The 20046-nt window shown below is 31.7% G+C and overlaps 1 protein-coding gene and 1 long non-coding RNA gene across 2 annotated transcripts in view; one reads left to right on the top strand and one right to left on the bottom strand.

Annotated features, from left to right (window-relative positions):
* Positions 1-4347, top strand: part of S (EGF receptor activation regulator Star) — an 84047-nt gene extending 79700 nt beyond the window's left edge. The window contains exons 3-5 of the mRNA XM_014247670.3: positions 345-883; positions 968-1138; positions 2313-4347. Coding sequence (XP_014103145.2) covers positions 345-883; positions 968-1138; positions 2313-2531 — 929 coding nt within the window. The 3' untranslated portion in view covers positions 2532-4347. The remainder of the gene's footprint in view (positions 1-344; positions 884-967; positions 1139-2312) is intronic.
* A 5978-nt stretch (positions 4348-10325) lies between these two features.
* Positions 10326-20046, bottom strand: part of LOC118681609 (uncharacterized) — a 147495-nt gene continuing 137774 nt past the window's right edge. The window contains exons 5-6 of the long non-coding RNA XR_004977348.2: positions 10623-10708; positions 10326-10552 (exon numbers count right to left, since the gene is read on the bottom strand). This is a non-coding gene — a long non-coding RNA (uncharacterized lncRNA). The remainder of the gene's footprint in view (positions 10553-10622; positions 10709-20046) is intronic.

Here is a 20046-nt window from a genome sequence, read left to right on the forward strand (position 1 = left end):
ACTTCAGCTGAAGTAGCGTCTTACGAGCTTATACTATATGATAGAATTTTCCTTGTAAAATTGGCGACATCGGATGGTGAGGTCCTAAGTATTTATCGGCCTGCCCTCGTAAACTTTTTTTCTTTACTTCCGGCGTTGTATTCCTTCCTTCGTTCACTATTCGGTGCTAAATTCCTCATATTTGTAAAGTTTAAAATTCCATCAGAAAATATTTCAGAGAAAAACTTAGTGATTTCACAATTTTAAAAATAATACAGCAAATATTATTTATCTGCATATAAATATACAAAATTTGCTTATAAACATTTCACTAAAATTCTATTCATTTCACTATTTATTTACAGAGATTCGTCATAAACAATTTCGACTGAATATGTCGCGCGATTATGAATTTTTTGGCGTAGCCCAAGACGATCCCACACTAATAGCATTCCTGCGCGAAATCCATATGCGCAAATACCCCATGCACTTCGTGAAGAATGCGCCGATCGATGATGCCACTGCGTCACCGGCGGTAGCGGCAGCGGCGGCCGCAGCAGCAGCGACTGCTGCAGCTGGAGCGGCGCGATTGACCGCTGCCGCCAGCGGCGCTGTAACAACGCATTTCAATTTCAGTAATCACTATGAGGGCCTTACCGCCGATATGGCGCATTACGTCGGCGATCTAGTGGGTGGCAAAGAGAATGGCGCCTTCATACAGTCGCTACCCGGTGCGATGGGTCATCTTATGACTGCGCCATGGCTGGCGGCAACATTGAATTGGGTGGGCTTAGTGGTGGAACCGGAACCGCGTCGTTTCTTTACATTGCGCAAACAGAATGCGCAACGGCCGGGTCTGCAAGTGGTGCACGCATGCATATCGCCCAATCCGTATCCCAAAGAGGTGAGTGTGTGGAGCGTTGGAACAGCTGCGCTTATTGAAAAATTAATAATTCTTTTATTTTCTTCTTGTTTGCGCTGCCTCTAGGTTACCATACACAACGAAGAGTCGGAGGTGCGCATCAATAGTCTGCTGGATGAGGAAACGTCGTGGTTCAATTCGCGCGTCAAATGCTTTCCATTATATTCGCTAATGTTAGCGTGCAATCGTGTGACATATGATCTGCTGAGTTTAGGCGTTCATGGGCATGAATTGGAGGTATGCGTAAATGCATTTCATTTTATTTATTATTATTGTGTATACTCTGAACAGGGTATATGAAGTTTGTCACGAAGTTTGTAATGCCCAGAAAGACACGTCGGAGGAGACCCTATAAAGTATATATATAAAAAAAGTCCCTCAGTTTTTGAGATATCGATCTGAAATTTTGCACACGTCCTTTTCTCACCAAGAAGCTAGTAATTTGTCGTAAACGCCGATATCGGACCACTATAGCATATAGCTGCCATACACACTGACCGATCAAACTGAAGTTCTTGTGTGGAAACTTTTTTATTTCGCAAGATATCTGTACGAAATTTGGCATCAATTATTTTCCAACGCAATGCTACAATCTCCGAACATATTGTTCCGATCGGACTACTATTGCTGGGTATTAAAGCTCCGCTTCAATCGAAGCTAACGTTTTTTTGTTTTTTTTTTTTGTTTATACTCGTATCTCAAAAACCATTTGGTCAATTTCAACTCAATTTTCTACATAAGTAGCATTTTTTCGATGAAAAAATCGGACCGCAACCTCGTCTACTCCCCATATATGTTATGTCTGTTTCGAGAACCACTAGCTTACAAGCTTTGAGGAACTACGTCTAGATTGTCACAACCTTGCTCTAAAATCTGTTATACACCTATAGTTTCCTATATTCGTCGATTATCTTATCTTAAAATGTCTGAGTAAGAGTAACATATTTTGAGAGATTTAGATAAATTGACACTCAGAATGAACGGATTGCGTTGTTATTGTTATTGCAGCAGAAAATATTTCCTAAACAATTTGTAGGACAGGCCTTGCTCGCATAAAAATCCGTGTAGACAGTAGTGGAACTTATTTTTGCATATTTTCTTGCATACATTTGAATATATTTAAAGTGAGGTTAAAGCCGATCGTCGAAGTTTTGGATTTTATTATATTTTAGTTTTCTAAAATTTTCTGTATTTATTTGTCGGATCTTATATTTTTACACATATCACTCAGATTTAATTAATTTACCCGTATAAACTGATTGAACCGATTGATTATTCAATTTTATTAATAATTATTATAAAATAATTTTTATAATTTCTTGCAGTTTTTTGTTTAATATCATTTTATAATTTTCTTATAATAATTTTTTTTTGTTTCCCCATTCTAACCGCTTTCTTTAATTCTCTACAGATCCTACAAACGCTACCATTCGATCGGGTACAAATCGAGGTGATATCCATACACCTATCAGAGGACATTGCACGAGGCTATGTAAACGAGCTAACTAAGTTCCTAGCGGATAAATCGTATAAATTACAAAAGACCTTCGGTCGCAATTATTTCTATCAACGAATCAAAACGACGAGTCGAACACGAAAAAAAGATATATTACTACTCAAAACGCCTTAATTAGCAGCAACTGCGGTTGGTGTTGGCGGCCTTGCTGTGAACGAACCAACGATATGGGGAAATACCGTTAAATAAGCTTTGGCCGCCGTTGCTATTGCTAAAACAAAGCTATTACTTTAATATAATTAAAAAACAAAAACAAATAAAAATATTATTAATTAGTGCGCAAAATTGCTGCGAATTTATGAATATAACTAAGAAGAAGAAGAAAACCCAACAAACGAGCAGCAAAAGACCTAAATCGAAATTTTTTTTAGTAAACCAAAAGAAACAGAAAAGTAAAAATAGCAAAAGCAAAAGCGCGTGCGTTATTAAAATATTGCAAACGACTTGAACGTCGTGTTGCAAGGTTCTAATTTTATGCAATGCGAAACGAAATACAAAAACAAAAATAACAAAAACACACAAAATTTGCAAAGCACACAAATTGCGTTAGTAGGAGGTGCGTAGAAAATGAAGGGGAGAATATTAATAAATTAAATGAAAATTATCAACACAAGCGTGTGCATGCGCAGACGCACTTGAAAGCGTGCAACAGTAATTTCCTTAAACGACGCAGCTATTTTAGTGAACTAAGTAAGAATTTTGTATTTATAACAAATAAAATGGAGTTTTTTTCGTTTAGATGCTCCAAATTTATACAAAACTGCACGCTATATTTGCCTTCATTCAGCGTTAATTCATTATCATTATTGTTTCGCATACGCAAAAAAAAAAAACAACAAAAACAAGAACAAGAATTCAACACAAAATTATAGCATTTTTGTTGTGTTTTTCAATCACTCTCACTACTATTTTTAATCGCTAGCTTTTAAGTTACAAAAGAAACAAAAATGTAAAAAATGCAAAGAAATGAGCAACAACGTTTGGAAACAAGTGAGCAGTAAGCGTAATTAGCAACAAAGTTTGATAACGATTACAAATTGTCGCTGTTGTATAAATAATAATTATAATTTAATTTAAAAATTTAGTTTACTTTGCACACTTACCATAGTTTAGTATATAAAGATAATTTAATTAAATGAACGAAATGCTTTATGAAAATTAAAATTATTGCCTAAACGAGCTAAATGGTCGAAAAGTGAAAAAAACAAAAAAAACAAAACAAAATATGGTATGTGAATGAGAGTCTTAGATATTTGATTATAGTAAAACAAAAACACAAGTGGAAAACTTTAAATGTTAAAATAGCAGTTAACACGCATACTGAAATAATAATATACAAACATATACTATATATGTGTATAAATATAAATAAATATATATATATAGAACTATTGTAATGCTAAAAACACCATACACATTTAAATAACTGACTGTTTTGATATTAGTTTGTGAAATTATTGTTAAAAAATTAGCTAAGCGACATTTTATTCGCTAACACACATAACATACACGAGGCTGCGTCGGCGATTTTGGTGCAAAGTATATTTACTTTAAAGCGCTGCGTAACTCACTATAATTTTATAGGAAAGAATATGCTATGAAATGTGAGCTCGAAAGAGTACGGTGTGTGCGCATACGCTTAAAAATTAATATTACACATATATTTTGTAACTTAGAGTATTAAATTGAACGCAAACACAGCAAGCAGCTCCTAATGAAGAAAAAAATTATAATTTTTTTTTCCTATTTATAGTGCGTGTTGCAGTGCTTCGATCGCAAAATATAATTTTACACCATAAAATCGCAACATAACCTCAAATATTATACATAAATACACATTACAGCAGGCAGCAATTGAGACGAGCGCGCAGCTATGCAGCAAGTAGGCAGCTAAAATATAAATAAAATGTAATATACAAAGCATAACATATTTTGCGAGTGTTTAGTAAAAATTATATAAAAAACCAGACAGTTGTGGAAATTTTGAAATTTAGTACTTTCATACAAAGAGTAATGGCAGCAGCTACAGCAACAGTATTATATGTAGTAAAATATATATTTTTTCCTTATACAAGAGCCGTCTAAAAAGCAGTTATATTTAAAAAATTTTTTTTTTTGGTCTTTCGAAATTTGTATGAATGCTTAAATTAAAAAAAAAAAAATTTTTTTTCTGAACTAATATATAAACGGTGCATTGAAATTAAATTTATATATTTTTTTTAACGGCACAATAATATATACACAATGTTTGTTAGTTAAGTCGCCTTAAAGTGATTTCTTAAATTAAAATCAGCTTTCTTGACAGTTATTCATTCGAAAATTATGTCACAAAGCCGTTTTTAATACAAAAAAACTTAATTTTGACTATAACTATACAACACAATGAATGTCACAACTATCACAATGTTTTCTTTTCTGCAAAATATTATATTATGTAACTTAATAATTATGTTATCGTTTCGCCTAAATTATTTTTGTGCCTCTAAATAGTTTTTCCTCAGTTTTTCTTACAAAAAAAAAAGAAATAAAAATATGTGCTTGATATAAAGTCATTTATAAACTTAAATATTTATAATTCAAAACTAAAAATCTTATAATTTCAATTACAAGTCAGCTAAAAATAAAATAAAAAACTGCAAAACTTTGTAAATATATAATTTCAACACTATTATTGCCGTTATAAACATTTTTTCTCTCAAACCTAAAAAATGTTACTACAAAACTTCGTAAATCTAAAATTAACCTAAAAACTTTTTATTACCGTTATATTAATTTTTTTCTTTCAATAAAAAAAAATGATGTCAAAAAGTTTTTCGGACAATTTATAATTTAAAAATATTGCCACTAATTATTTAAAAACATTTAATATATATATTCAACTATTAAAATCAATATACATAGATAATGAAAAATACATACATATTTGACACAGAAATAGAAAAATAATAAATAAATTAAAATTCAAATTTGAAGCATACAAAAGCCAACAGCCGTGACAAAAACAAATAGTTTTGCACAATAAAAGTGAAAATAATTATAAAAAAAATGCTAGCGCGCGCAGCTACACATATACATAGCCACTTATGAAAACCAAAAACAAAAACCAAGCAAACAAAGCAATAATAAAAAAAAACATTATTGAAAATCACAAAAGCCTCTCAGCACTCAAGCAACTCGTTACTTCTATATATAAGCACTTACATATACATAAATTATAGAACTATAAACTAACTTAACAACTAGTTTTAAAATGAACAGCTACCAATTAATGTTAAAAATAAATTACACTAAAATAATGATAATTGTTTATGTTTTTTTTTTTTTTTGTATGTTTGTTTCAACTTTTGCTGCTGCGTGAAGCCGTACGATAGTATTTATTATTAAAAATATATATACATATATATGTACATATATGTGTAAATTAGTTTTGTATCATCGACATTAAATTGACATTAACATAACATAACATTAACATTACCATTATCAGTATCTCATTAACAGCAAGAGCAAACAGTTAAATGAAATTGCAAAACTTATTTAAAAAATAATGAAAATGTAATGAAACGCATACATATTTATTGTATTATTGCTAATTATCATTGTAACTATAAAAATATAAAATTATATATATAGTGAAACACACCAACACACGCATGCCTAGATGGTATGTATGCTTAGCAGAGTCTTATATAAGCAATGTATGCATTTATGTGTGATATAGTGTGCTTGTATTGCAAAGAGTTTGTTTAGAAGAAGCAAAATAAATGATATATAAATGATAAAAAAAAATTAAGTTACAGCGAAATGGCAGTTATGTAAGCAAATTATTGCAAATAATTGAGGCAAAAGTAAATTAAATTTTTTTTTTTTGTTTTTTTTTTATTATATTTTTGTTATTTTTTTTTTTTTTGTTTTTTTTTTTTATTCTATTTTTGTTATTTTTTTTTTGTTTTTGTTTTTTTTCTATTATATTTTTTTTGTTTTTTTTTTTGTTTTATTTATTCATATATGCATTTAATTAACATTAGCCTCATTTCACTTCGCAAAATCATTTGACTAAACGCCTCAAACAACCTTATCGTTTGCTTTGCACTGCATAAAAAAATTAAATAAAAATTAAAACAAATTTAAAAAAAAATTCAAATAAAACAGAATTTAAAGAAAAAAAATTTAAATAAATGTAAAAAAAAATTTTAAATACAAAAAAAATTAAAGTAAAATTAAAAAAAAACATTTATTTACAAAAATTAATTAATAATTATGTGAATTCGCAAATATTCTTGCCCCAAACGAGTGCTTAAAAATTAAATTAAAACAACGTGTAATATAACACATTTATTAATTTTTTTTATAAGATTAATTTTTTTTTATAAAATATTTTTTTTATTTAAGATTGATTTTTTTTGATAATTTTTGCGTTTATTTGCTAAATACATAAGAATATTTTACAAAGATTTTCTACAGTTTAAATTAGTTTCTAGATTCGAATATATTTTTTTATAATATGTCTAATCATTTGCTTAATATTTAGCACTCGTTTACTTTCTTTAATTAATTTAAATGCAACAGAATTGAAGAAATATTTAAAATTGTAACATTTAAAAAACAAGAAACTAAAATTTTTGTTTTAAAAGGCGAAAAGGAAAAGGTATATAAGAAATGATTTAAAGAAAAAGCTTTACAACAAAAATTTAATAAAAATAGCTAAATGTTCGGTAAAAATATTCTGAATTTTCTATAAAAAAAATCTGAGTTTTCTGAAAAAAGTTGAATTTTCTAAAAAAAGTATTTCACATAGCAAGGTCAGACATTTAGAAATGTAGAGTTTCAGAGTTCCTCTTTAACTATTGTTTAAATAATTTTTTTCTTTTCTCTGCATTTACTGTAAAAGCGTGACTGAACACGCCCACGTGCAAAGCAAGCGAAAACAACTGTCATTTTCGCTGTTTATAAAAATTTAAAAAAAATAAATAAATATAAATAAAATATAAAAAGAAAAATAATAATAAATAAATAAATGAATAAAAGAAAAATAAAATAATAATAAATAAATGAATTAAAAAAAAAAATAAAAATAAGATATAATAAATAAATAAATATAAAATATATATATTTTTGCAGTGCCCTTAAATTCTTTAGTTCAATGTTTTTCGCTCTTTACAACTACATTTTCTAAAATTTCTTTTGCTCTAAGTATTTATATAGAAATATGTTTATAAATATTTTTGTCTAGCTTTAAGTTTATAGCGTAAATTTTTAAAATAAGCATAAATTTATGTCTAACTGTAATTTGTATTTATAACGTCAATATGCTATTTTCGTTTTTGTTATTAAGTGCGCATGCATATTAACTGTAAATTTGCGCTACTACAAGTCACATCACGTCGAAACGCATTATTTTTGCTCACAAAGACTTTTTTTTTTACTTTTAACTATAATTTACACACGACCAAAAACAACGAATTTTATTTTATTTTTCATTGAAAAAGAGAAAACGAAAAAATATATACATATATATATTGTAATGCATTCATATGTGTTCCTTCATCCGCCCATATACATACATACATACATAATGCAAATGTCCAAATAGCACATTTAACTAAAACAACAACAAAATGAGAATATTTTTTTGGTAATAATTGAAAAAGTCGCAAAGAAGCGAAGCAGAACAAAAAAAACATTGCTAATTAATAAAATATTGAAAAAGCAAATTATTAAAGCAGCAAGAAGCAGAAGCAAAGAAAAAATTATTATATATCACGAAACTCGTGCGTTAAACAAACAAAAAAACTGCAGACTAAGCCGTTGGTCGCCTTAAATATTTACACAAGTAAACTATAATATGCGATATATATAAATATACATACATACATTTATAGTACATATATGTACAACTAGTAAAAATAGTGGATATGTGTAAACAGAAACAAAGAAAAAATTTAAAATATAAAGTATTTCCAATTGTTGTTAATATCATCGAGCGTATGCTATACGCACCAGTCCTTAAATCTTGCACATATGTATTTGTATAGCTAATTTAATTATATTTAATTTAATTCTTCCCTGTCACTCGCTCCGTTTATACTCACCGCTAGTTTCGCAAAAGCACAAAAATGTTGCACTGTTTGTTTGTTCTCTTGAAAATTTTAAGTCTCTCCCCCATTAATTCTAACGAAAATCTGTAATCCTCGCTTTAAAACAATTTATATATACATGCATACACGTATAAATGAATATATATATATATAGTATATATAAATATAAATATATTTAAATTTAGTTAACAGTTAAGTTAAAAGCGTAAATAAATTTAAGTGAAGAGCTATCACTACAACAGCAACAACAACGATATTGTGCATACATGCATAAAACAAAGATTGAAAAATTTAAATATTACAAATAAAAATCGTAATTCCAAAAATAAAAAATATAGTAACAAAAAAATTACATAAACTGTGTTTTCATTTCCAAGAAATTTTTTTTACAGCAACTGCAAAAAGCCGTGATTAAATTTCCTTTAATTTGACACCAAGATCGTGTAAATCGGTTGAGCGGCGTAAAAGTTATGTTAAATTAACGAAACGGATAAAATGTCTAGCATGCGATATTTTTTATTTCTCCCTTGCGCTAAATCCAGCGTGTGCTGTTGTTGTAGTAATTGTAATTAAGTTCTCTGGTTGTAGCTGCGTTGACACGCATTTTTGCACGCATGCGATTTTATTTTATTTCTCCCCCGAGATAATTTTTATCGCACGGAAAAATTGTGCTCGGCACTTCTAGCGAAATCCCACGTATGCACCAGGCGCCCAGCATTGGCAGCAGCGCGATGTCGGAAATTAAAAATGCAGGATCGGCGCGGCGAAATATGTTGCATACCCGCGAGGCGCTGCAATAAGCGGAAGTGTGTGCGTGCAGTATGATAGCCGTGTCAAATGTCGCACACAGAAATCGGAATTCACTTGAAGTATTAGGCGCCCATAACCACGCAGTAGGTGTGTTGCTGAACTAGAAACTCGTATAACTCCGTCTCTTCTGAACCGATTTTAAAGAATGAGGTGTCGCTGGAAAGCTTATCGCTTATAGATTTTGATTTCACAATTTTTGTTACAAAATTCTGTAACATGCGGAAGCGTTATTTGTAGAAACGTTGCACCAAGCCATGTTTTAGCCATTTATTAAACTAGTATGCAGTGTTTTGACACCAAATTAGTTGGAAAATTGTACTGCCACAATAACTTCATAAGACTGCATCCACTTTATAACTATAAAATCCGCATATTCATAAAAAAAAATTTCGCAATTCAGCAGTTGTTTATAGCATTTATTCGCTATTTATTGAAGAATATAGTATACCATATAACATTGGTTGAAAATATACTTATTTTATATTTTAGAACACAATAATAATAATAATTACCATAATTATCTGTAAATTACAAATATATAGCTCATACTCATATTGTATGATTTGTCTCCTTTTTAATAAAAAGTTATTTGTTTATTTCGCCTTAAGGCATTTCCGATGAGATTCTAGGGTAAGTCTACCTCCATACACTAGTCGTTTAAAATTTATAAATCTACCTACACTTTCTAGTCGTAGGGAAATGTTTGGCATAATATTCTTAGTGAAAATTTTGAATGGAACAGTTTGCAGTTCTTTTCTCCTGTATGAAATTAATTTTAATATTCCGCTTCGCTTTTCGAGGCAGTTTAGACCTTTACTGTTAAAATCCTGTATATAAAATTTCGAACTAAACGAACCCTTCCGCCGTATATGTCATGATTTTAATTCTTATTCCAGCACATTTGACTTATTTGACTCAATTTTCAAAATTAAAAAGACTTAAATGTTTTCTCCTAATAAATGAAAATGTAACAATTTATTATATTGTAACTATAAATCTTAGCTGTTGAAAATTTTTGTTTCTGTAGCTGAGCAGTTTTCGATCTCAACACTTAAAAAACTCTCTTGTCTTTTCTGACTCGGCTGATTCCGCACGTATGCCGATTGCGCACCTCGCGGTTGGGCGGTTATTATTATAATAATATTATTATTGCAGCTGAGTTTTCAATACTCGACTTTTTCCGAGAAAACTGCAGTAGAAGCTCGTAAGACATCATTTTACAGACAACTGAAAAAGAATTAATAAAAATATGTTCGTTTTATATCGTGCTATACACTATTGAAGATTTATTTATTACCGATTTTTATACCATGGTGCAAAGCTCGTATTTTGACAGGCCTGAAGACGTTCCAAGTGAGATTCTCTTTGAAGGCTAATGTAAAGCTGAAAAAGAAGTAAATGCATATATCGTATATAATATACATATTTCTCTTGGCTAATCTGTTAAGAATTTATTTATATACATAATTTAAGATATTTATATAAAAAATATATAGGTATATGGATATATGTATAATATATTTATTAGTTATGGGAAAAAAACATTTACAATACAGATATAGTTGGCGTTGTCGGTCACCAAGAAATAATCTGTAGTGTAAAGATCGTCGTAAATTCATCTATTGTACCAGGCGCCCATAACCATGCAGTAGAGGTATAGCCGGAACAAAAACACAAATAACTCGGTCAATTTTAAACCGATTTCGATGAGTGAGGTGTCGTTGGAAAGCTGAACGCTTGTCGAAATTTCTCTACAAATATTGTTTGATAAAACACTGCCAACGGACTCGACATTCATACAAATTTAGAAGTAAACCCTATATTTGTTTGGTATCAGATAAGTTTGCAACATATTGCAATCGCATATGTTTTAAAATTATATTTTGGCTAAGTGGCTTTTTATAATCATATATATTTTAAGAGACTAAAACTAAGAAGATAACGAATAATTTATCATCTCAACAGAATTTCACTGACTTTGAAGCAATTTTCATGCGACGAAAAGTTTTTACAAATAGCAGGATGCTGAAAAGTATAAAAAATTCAATCGTGAAGAACTTGCGTCCATAGTTTTTTGAGTGTGCTGAGTGTGTGTATCTTTACAAATTCTCCAAAGAAAAAGTTTGCTAAGATGATTGTTAACGATATTGAATTTATTAAGAACTATCTTTAATAATATTTATTATTAAGCAAGTAGTAAAATTCTAAATATAAATGTACATATGTTTGTGCAAGTATATAGCTTGAAAGATTATATATTTTTTTAGATTGTGATCATGGCATCGAAGTGATAGATAATTGACGGAGAACTCCAAGTAAAAAATAGAGAAATAAGCTCATAAGAGCATTAAGCTTCAAGAGCATCAAGCTGTGGTAAAAGGATAAGCTAGAAGACGACATACATAACTACATAAATACCTATTTATACTTGTATATATAAACTAGAATTAACAGCCTGAAAATTAACTAGTACGGAAAAAACCACGCTTGTACCAATTATAAAAACGTTTTTCTATAAGCTTCACTTCAATGATGAAAATTAAAATTACAGTACTCTAATAAGCTAACAAGTTTTTAGCCATGACGCCAAGGTAATGCTCTGTATTTGGTGGGATAAGAAGGACGTGCTGTATTATGAGCTTCTATAACCAGGTGAAACCATTTATGGGGAACGCTTCCGACAAAAAGTCAACAACTCGAAGCGAGTGATTGCCGAAAACGTCTGCGGAATTTGCGATTAGACGCGAGTCTATAATTTGCCTTCATGACAACGCTCCGCCTCATGTTGTTTTGGAATGTAATTCACAAATTGCTGGAAAGATAGGAAATTTTATATATATATTTTTTTGGTAGTTACTAAGATCTCCGTCAACGTTCTGTAGAAAAATAATTGAATACCAATGTAAAACTCTTTCTCTTTTATTGCTTTAGGATATCTTCTGCTTCATTTGATTTCGGAGTTCTTCTAAATATTTTCGAGTTCGGTAAGTAATTTTTTTAATTTTATATAGCGGGTTAAACCATAAATGAGCTAGGTGTGGTTGACTGACTGAATCGTTATTTAAAAATGAAAATCTAGCGTGAGATATAAAAATTAAGATACGCTTAGCTAAAAAAAAGTTTGTTAGTCGTCTAGTGGGACTGCGTACTAGTTGCAAGGTGGTCTATAACTACTTTATGAACTACAGCGTGGTTGAAGTAGCATGTAAAAATGTGGTATATTTCTGAGAATAGTTTTAAGGGGTTGGTGTATTTATGTAAGTATGAGTGTGTGTGCGGAGTAGTAAAACTAAGAGCAATCAAGAGCTTAGATATGACAGCGGAGATAGGTTTTTAGTCGAGCTAAAGGCGATACGCTTCCGTCGTTGGCTGATAACAATTGATAGAGAGCAATTGTCATGACATGTTTCTACCCTATATTGTGTGTATTAAAATATATATCCATGTATGTATGCGTGCTTTTGGTTTAATCTGCTAAATGCTCGAACATATTGCGCTTAGGCTGGCGTAAATGACAGTGGGCGCAAACAACAAGAACACAAATAAATAGAAAAAAAAATGCAGAAGAATTGACAAACAAGTGGCGCCAACAAAGCGGGATGAGTTGTCAAGTTGACTACAACAACAATTACACAGCATACGTGCGCGTATACTCGTATATGCAGAACAGAAGGACATTAAACGCCATCACCATACCACCACCACAAGTGACATAGTCAACCGCGCTACCGAGCTGCCGGCAACTTAAATAATAACGTGGATTAACTTTTCACCAGAGCAAAGCAGCATAAGCAAATAACTACAAAAGCAAAAAGCAGTGAAGAACCAAATAAGAAAGACAAAACATATGTACAACAAGAACGAAAATAATGAAGTATGTAAATGAGTTAAAGTGAAAGTGGATTAACAAAAATGAATTTGCCAAGGTCTTAGCTGGAAATACAAAACAGCCATAAAATGAAGCGACTACAAAGTGGTTGGACTCCAGCTAAGATTGAGAGTGTGAAACAACTTGTTGCAGCGTAGTGCGGTAAATTTGTGGCAAATCCTGCCAGCTGCCGCGTATCTTGAAATTTGTGTATAGAAAAACTCCAGTTTTGATTATTTTGTGATAAGTTGAAGAGAAGTAAGAGAAGAAGAGAAGTAAGAGAAGATTCTGACAATGAGGAAAATAGTTGTCGAATATCACTTTATTTAGGGTTAAAGTCAAAAATATTATCAGCTCTCTTGAGGGATCTGTAATTGTTCAGAAAGGCTTTTTTAGCAAGAAGAAGAAAAATCGAAAACATTTTGCTTATAATTAGATTATTATATTCATTTTCTAAAAGCAACATATATGTTTATACTCTTCTTTATACACTGAAGAGAGTATATTAAGTTTGCTACGAAGTCGAAGACCATATAAAACTCATATACCATATACCATAAATGATCAGAATCATGAGCTGGATCAATTTAGAAATGTCTGTCTGACCGTCTGCTTGTATATAAATGAACTAGTCTCTAAGTTTTTGAGATACAGAACCGAAATTTTCCACACGTTACCTAAATCTCCGATGGAGTTTTTCAGATCGGAACACTATAGCATATAGCTTCCATAAAAATTGTCCGATTAAAATCAATTTCTTGTTTTTTCTCATTTTATGTTAGTTCTGAAAATCTAACGAATAACTGTCAGAATCAAAATTATGCTATAAGAGCTTAGATTGGATAACGAGATATAAGAAATAGAGAAAAGGCGTAATGACCGTTAGAAGACTTCAAGAAGTGGTAAGTTCTCGTAAGATTGGAAAAATAGTTTTAATAACTAACATAAAGAATATTTTTTCCTCAAATTTAGTTGGACCCTACTTACACATTTCTATCTTAAATTGTATTTTTAATCATCTATATTAATCAGCTGATTATGACCTAAACAGCTGCGCCGCGAATGAAATATTCTGTATATTGCATAATGTTATAATTCAATCTTTCGTACAATTGAAAGCCAATGACTTGTCCTTCATATGGCTTTTTGAGAATTTTTATAAATTTGTAACACTTCGATAGTTCATATCAACTCTAGTAACACCAAGGCCAATTAGTACTCATATTGTATTGTCACAGAGACATGTGTTTAGAGACATGAACAGCTTTATAAATAACATAAAAAAATAGAAAACTACTGCTAAGTTGAGCCGAATAGCAAACCCAAAAGTAAAGTGCGCTCTTGGTAAAAAAAAGAATGAAAATCTTTAAAGTTTATGCAACAAATGCATTGTACACAGAGTATACGTAGGTTGCCTTTTATATATTCGGGATCGTGATTTGGTAACCCTGGAATACTTCTATTGAACAACAATCTTGAAAATCGTAAAATTTGACATTTTTGATGTTATACATACTCAAAACGTTTTGACATACGAACGCTATTTGTGTTGTTTACAGTAACTTAAAATATTCCTCACGCCCAAATGATGGAATTAATTCACGAACATTTTTGCGCGATTATTTTTTACCGCTTTCGCCATGGATTAATCCAGCAACAGTGCATCGATGAACTTAATTAAATTTTTGGCGATGAAGCTGCATCAAGGACGTTGTGTTTATCGATGGTATGGTGAATTCAATCAAGGTTGTAGATCACTTACCAAATTATTTGTTGTTTCCGAAACTTTTGATGCTGTACGCAAACTGATATTGCAAGATCCAAACGATGATCAATATCATACAGCATCAATAATTATCGTCAGATTGAGACAACTGAGGACATTTGCGGGACCAGCATACATCTAATATTGTATGAACATTTTATTGTAACAAAAAATTGCTTACTTTAGTTCCAACACAATTCGTCAATCGCTCAAAAAAAAGCTTGTGTCGATTGGTTGAGAGAAATGTTAAACGAACATCGATAGCGGTGTTTCGAAACACGTTTATGACATCGTGACAGGTGATAAATTGTGAACTTACATCTTCATCATATAATTACGCATGTTTTGGTGATACCTTAATCGGGGTGGCAAAAGTGCTTCGACAATTGGTTCAAACGCATGTAGGTAAAAGTGTATGGATCTTAATGGTTTAAAAAACAAAAAAATGATTTTAGATAATTAATATTTGTTTTTGTTCTCTAATACCGAAACTTAAAAGGCAACCCTCATACGATTAAATGGCTACAACGTTAATCAAAATGAAGAAGGAGACTTTCTTTAAGATCACCCAAGATACTCTCAACGTTTTAGAAGTCATTTTAATTTGTCGTACCTAATGTGTTTTGTGTTCGAAAGAAATATTATATTTAAAAGGGTTTGGAGACTACGAAAAGCTTAACTATAGAGAATTGCGAATAGTATATTGTATAGTGATCCGATCTGAACAATTTGTGCAGAGACAGTAGCATTGTGGAATAAAGAGTTGGCTATACAAGGACTTTATTTTGATCGACCAGTAAAGTAGGAATAAAAGAAATCAAAATACAGGTAAAGGTAGAGATAAAGGCTTAACTTTCCTTGAAGATAAAGGTAGAAATATATATTAAATTCTAGCAAATTACGTTGACATTGGTCAAGTAGATCCCGAGATAAAAGTGGGCAATGCCACGCTCATCGTTCAATTTTTGTTTTGGTTAATGAATTAATGCACTTTAAATAGTTTTAATAAAAACCGTTATATGGGGAGTGTGCGGGGTTATCATCTGATTTCATCCATTTTCACACTCCCGGTAGGAGTGTTAAAGGATTTGTTTGAGTGAATTTGGTTATTATAATTTTAGTCGTTTAGCAGATATGCACATTAAACTTATTAGAGCGCGGGGCCACTCCCACTTTCTTTTTTAATGCAATTCGTTGTACCAAATAACAGCCTTGTATCTTATTGTAGTGCTTAGTTATGGCACTTTATAGGTTTTCGATTAATGGTGTTTTGAGGGCGTGGCAGTGATTCCATTATGTCCATCTGTAATAACAACCTTCTTATGGTGCCAAAATGTATGTGTACCAAGTTCATCAAGATATCTCAATTTTTATTCAAGTTACAGCTAGCATAGACGGACGGACAGACATACAGTCAGTCACCCGTATTTCAACTCATCTCTTCATACTGATCATTTTTGTATGGTATATATAACCTATATCTAACTCGATTAGTTTGAGGTGTTGCAAACAACCGTTAGGTGAACAAAACAATTATACTCTGTAGTAACATGTTGCAAGAGTATAAAAATTAAGTCCTGGTATGAAAATCTCTTTCATTTGATAAGATATATTCACGAAATTCGGCATGAATTATTGTTCAAAGCAACACTACAATATCGCAAGACATTTTCGGACAGGTCGGACTACTATCTGATATAGCTGCCATACAAACTGAATGCTCAAAATAAAATTATTTTATGGAAACTTCTTTATTTGTAAAGAATATTCTAGCTTCAATGCCACCGAAGTTCAAGTTTTTTCTTGTTTTGGTTTTGGGCATCAATCCCTAAAAATATTTTCGGTTTGCTTGTATAGAAAAAAAGTCAGTCGACTAGCAGGTAGGGCTCATTAGTTTATAATTAGATCAGAAAGTGATGTATGTTTATAAATATTTTTTTTGTGCATGTACATGTTGGCGAAAAAGTTGGTTGGTCTCACCAAGAAATAGCACTACTAGTTCCAAATAGGTACATCTGTCGTGGGAACACATGCAAAGTAACAAGTCATTATGTCAATTAGTTCTTGTTGTTTACAAGCCATTTGAAGTTGAAGTGTCAGAGTGTTTTTTTAATATGGAACAAATTTAATATCGCACAGTGATTAGATTATTTGTATTGAAAGGTTTAAAAGCAAACGAAATTTATGAACAGTTGACGGGAATGAAGTTATCATTAATCATATTAATGGTAAAAGCAGTAAAGCTGCAATTATAGCTACAAATCCTACAATAACCTTGTATGAAAAGTAGGGGTGGAAAGGAATTTTATCGATGTTAGAGTTTAGAAGAAGCCATCTTCATCTTCAAAACGCAAAATGTAGAATTTTGGGCTGGTGAATAAACCCAATTTTTCCGTCGTTTTATAAACATGGATGAGGCTTGGATCTACCACCATGATCCTAAATTGATCAAACAAGAACGTTTACAGTGGACTGAAGCTGGTTGTTCAGCGCCAAAGCATGTGAAGTCACAACGATCAGCAAACAAGGTTATGGCATCCGTTTTTTGCGAAGCAAAAGGAATTTTGTTGATTAATTATCTGCAGAAAGGTAAAATAATCAACTCTGAATATTATTGCAGCCTTTTGGATCAGCTGAATGAAAAAATTTGTGAGAAAAGACTTGGGTTGTAGCACAAAAAAATAATTTTTCATCAAGGCAATGCACCTGCTCACCAAGGTGTTTTAGCAATAACAAAATTCAACGAACTAAAGTACGAATTGCTTGAGCAATCCACCGTGTTCACCAGATTTGGCTGCCAGCGTCTACTACCTCTTCAGAAACCTGAAACAGTTCCTTCGTGGAAAGCGTTTTCGTCGAATGAAGAAGCTTTTACAGCCGTAGATGGGTATTTTTGCAGAGCTTCCGGAAAGTCATTATAGCGATGGCATAAAATGATTGGAGGATCATTGAAATAAGTGTATTGAAGTTAAGGGAGATTATATTGAATAAAAAAATATATTTCGTAGCAAAAATAATATTTTTTGATTTCGAGTGCAGAAGCTTTTCAGCTCACCTGTATATATGTTTTATATTTGGCCGCTTGAATATGACACAAACCTGAGAGAAAGATTTTAAATTAGATAATCTGGGAGCTATATATTCGGTGAACCGCATTGCAACAGGATACCATACGCCACAAAGGTAACCAAAAACAATTATGTTTATACTTGTACATACAATTATACATACATACTAACAAACATGTGTATATAACATAAGCATGTAAGCATAAGCATATATATGCTATATAAAGAGGTAGCGGTATATATTGTAGTTGCAAATTGTCTTCTTCAACAAACACATATCGAGCAAACCGCATACAAATGATGAAATAAAAATATACAGTCGAAGGCATTTACAAATATGAGTGTGTAATAACTTTTATTATTATTATGGATGCTAATCACATATACACAATTATATATACCATACACATATATAAAATAAATGTATATATGTATATGGCGTGGTGGCAATGTATGCACAGGTATGTGATTACCAACAACATTCGACAATTTACGAGCGCCCATTATGAGTTTATCACGATGCTTATATATACATACATATGCAAATAACTGCCTATAGTCATCGTAAGCAACATCGCTTGCGCCCCTAATATAGCTACCTAACGGTTACTGCACGACTTGTGCCCGCTTAAGCTACTTTTTACGCGTTATCAGCGCCTATTTATGCTACCCACATGCCCAGCGCCGACAGCGTGAGGTCGCGAGAGTGGGTACAAATGGGAGAATTTGCTGGAGGAGCGCAAGGCAGGCGACCAGCGGGCGACAGGCAACAGGCTGCCATTGACACTGAGACGGCATGTCAGTTAGGCAGCCAGCCAGCGGAAGATTGAGCGTTAAAGATTTCTGCGCGCTCAGTTACAGTGCGCATGCGCGTCAAAGTGGCGCTCCACAGCTTTTGTAGTTATTATAGCTGCACCAACACCACGCCTGCTGGCGGCTGTATGGCATATACATATGTCATATGTTAATATCTAGCAAAAGTTGCGCTCTTCAAGAATCACTATCAAACTGTTGCACGATAACTTGTTGTTATGCGCCCTTGTTTGTGTGTATATAGGCATTTTATTAGAAAATATCTATGTTTGTAGGTATGTTTGTGTGTGTACATATATGTGTGTTTTGCAACTATCATCTGTTAACTCAATTGTTATGATGTTGGTTTCATGCTTACGCTCATTTGCTTGCCTACTTTTTGATTATTACACGCATTTTTTGTTGCTGTATTGTATGATATACACACACACAAAAACACGAACACATACAACACATATAGAATATATATACATATATAGATATAGATATACGCGCCCAATTAGCTGTGTTGCTTGTTTTGTGAATGACGGCAAATAAAGTGTGAAAAATCGATGTGTGGCTTAGCAGCTTTTAGTTGGTGGAAAGCTTTTGTGGTTGTTTATGTATTTTTTGCAGTAGCAACACTTGCACACAAACATACGATACGGCTGATTACGTGGGATAATTGGGTGCATGTGAACTTGACTTAATATTCTTCTATACAATGTATAGGTAGTGTAGCTAAAGTGCAACAACAACAACAACTACGAAATTGATGAAGTCAATGCGGCAAGAAAATAGCGGAAATTAAGTGATCACGTGCTTGGTAAATAAACTGTCATTGTAGATTAATGGACTTAAAATATTAGTGAAAATGAACTTTAATGAAAATTAGCAAAAAAATGTGTGGAAATATATTAGCAAAAGAGCTTTGGAGGAGTTACAGCTTTAACTTAATATAAATTAAGAATGCCGGGTATTTGTGTCAGTATGCTTTGGAATTCATTACCACGTGATAAAGAAAATAGAAATTTTGAACTCTAGAATTGACCTTGAAGTTTTTGTTTATCTAATAAAAATTTTAAGAACACTTACATATATTCATAAAGAGAATTCCTTATTTCATTTACTCTTATCTGTATCGTTAAAAACAAATCATTAGAATGCATTCACGTTTCCAACCGCAGATAGATATACGAAGCGACCCTATAAGTACTCAGCGTGATGG

The sequence above is a fragment of the Bactrocera oleae genome, chromosome 3 (genome assembly GCF_042242935.1).
Source record: "Bactrocera oleae isolate idBacOlea1 chromosome 3, idBacOlea1, whole genome shotgun sequence".
NCBI classification, from domain to species: domain Eukaryota; kingdom Metazoa; phylum Arthropoda; class Insecta; order Diptera; family Tephritidae; genus Bactrocera; species Bactrocera oleae.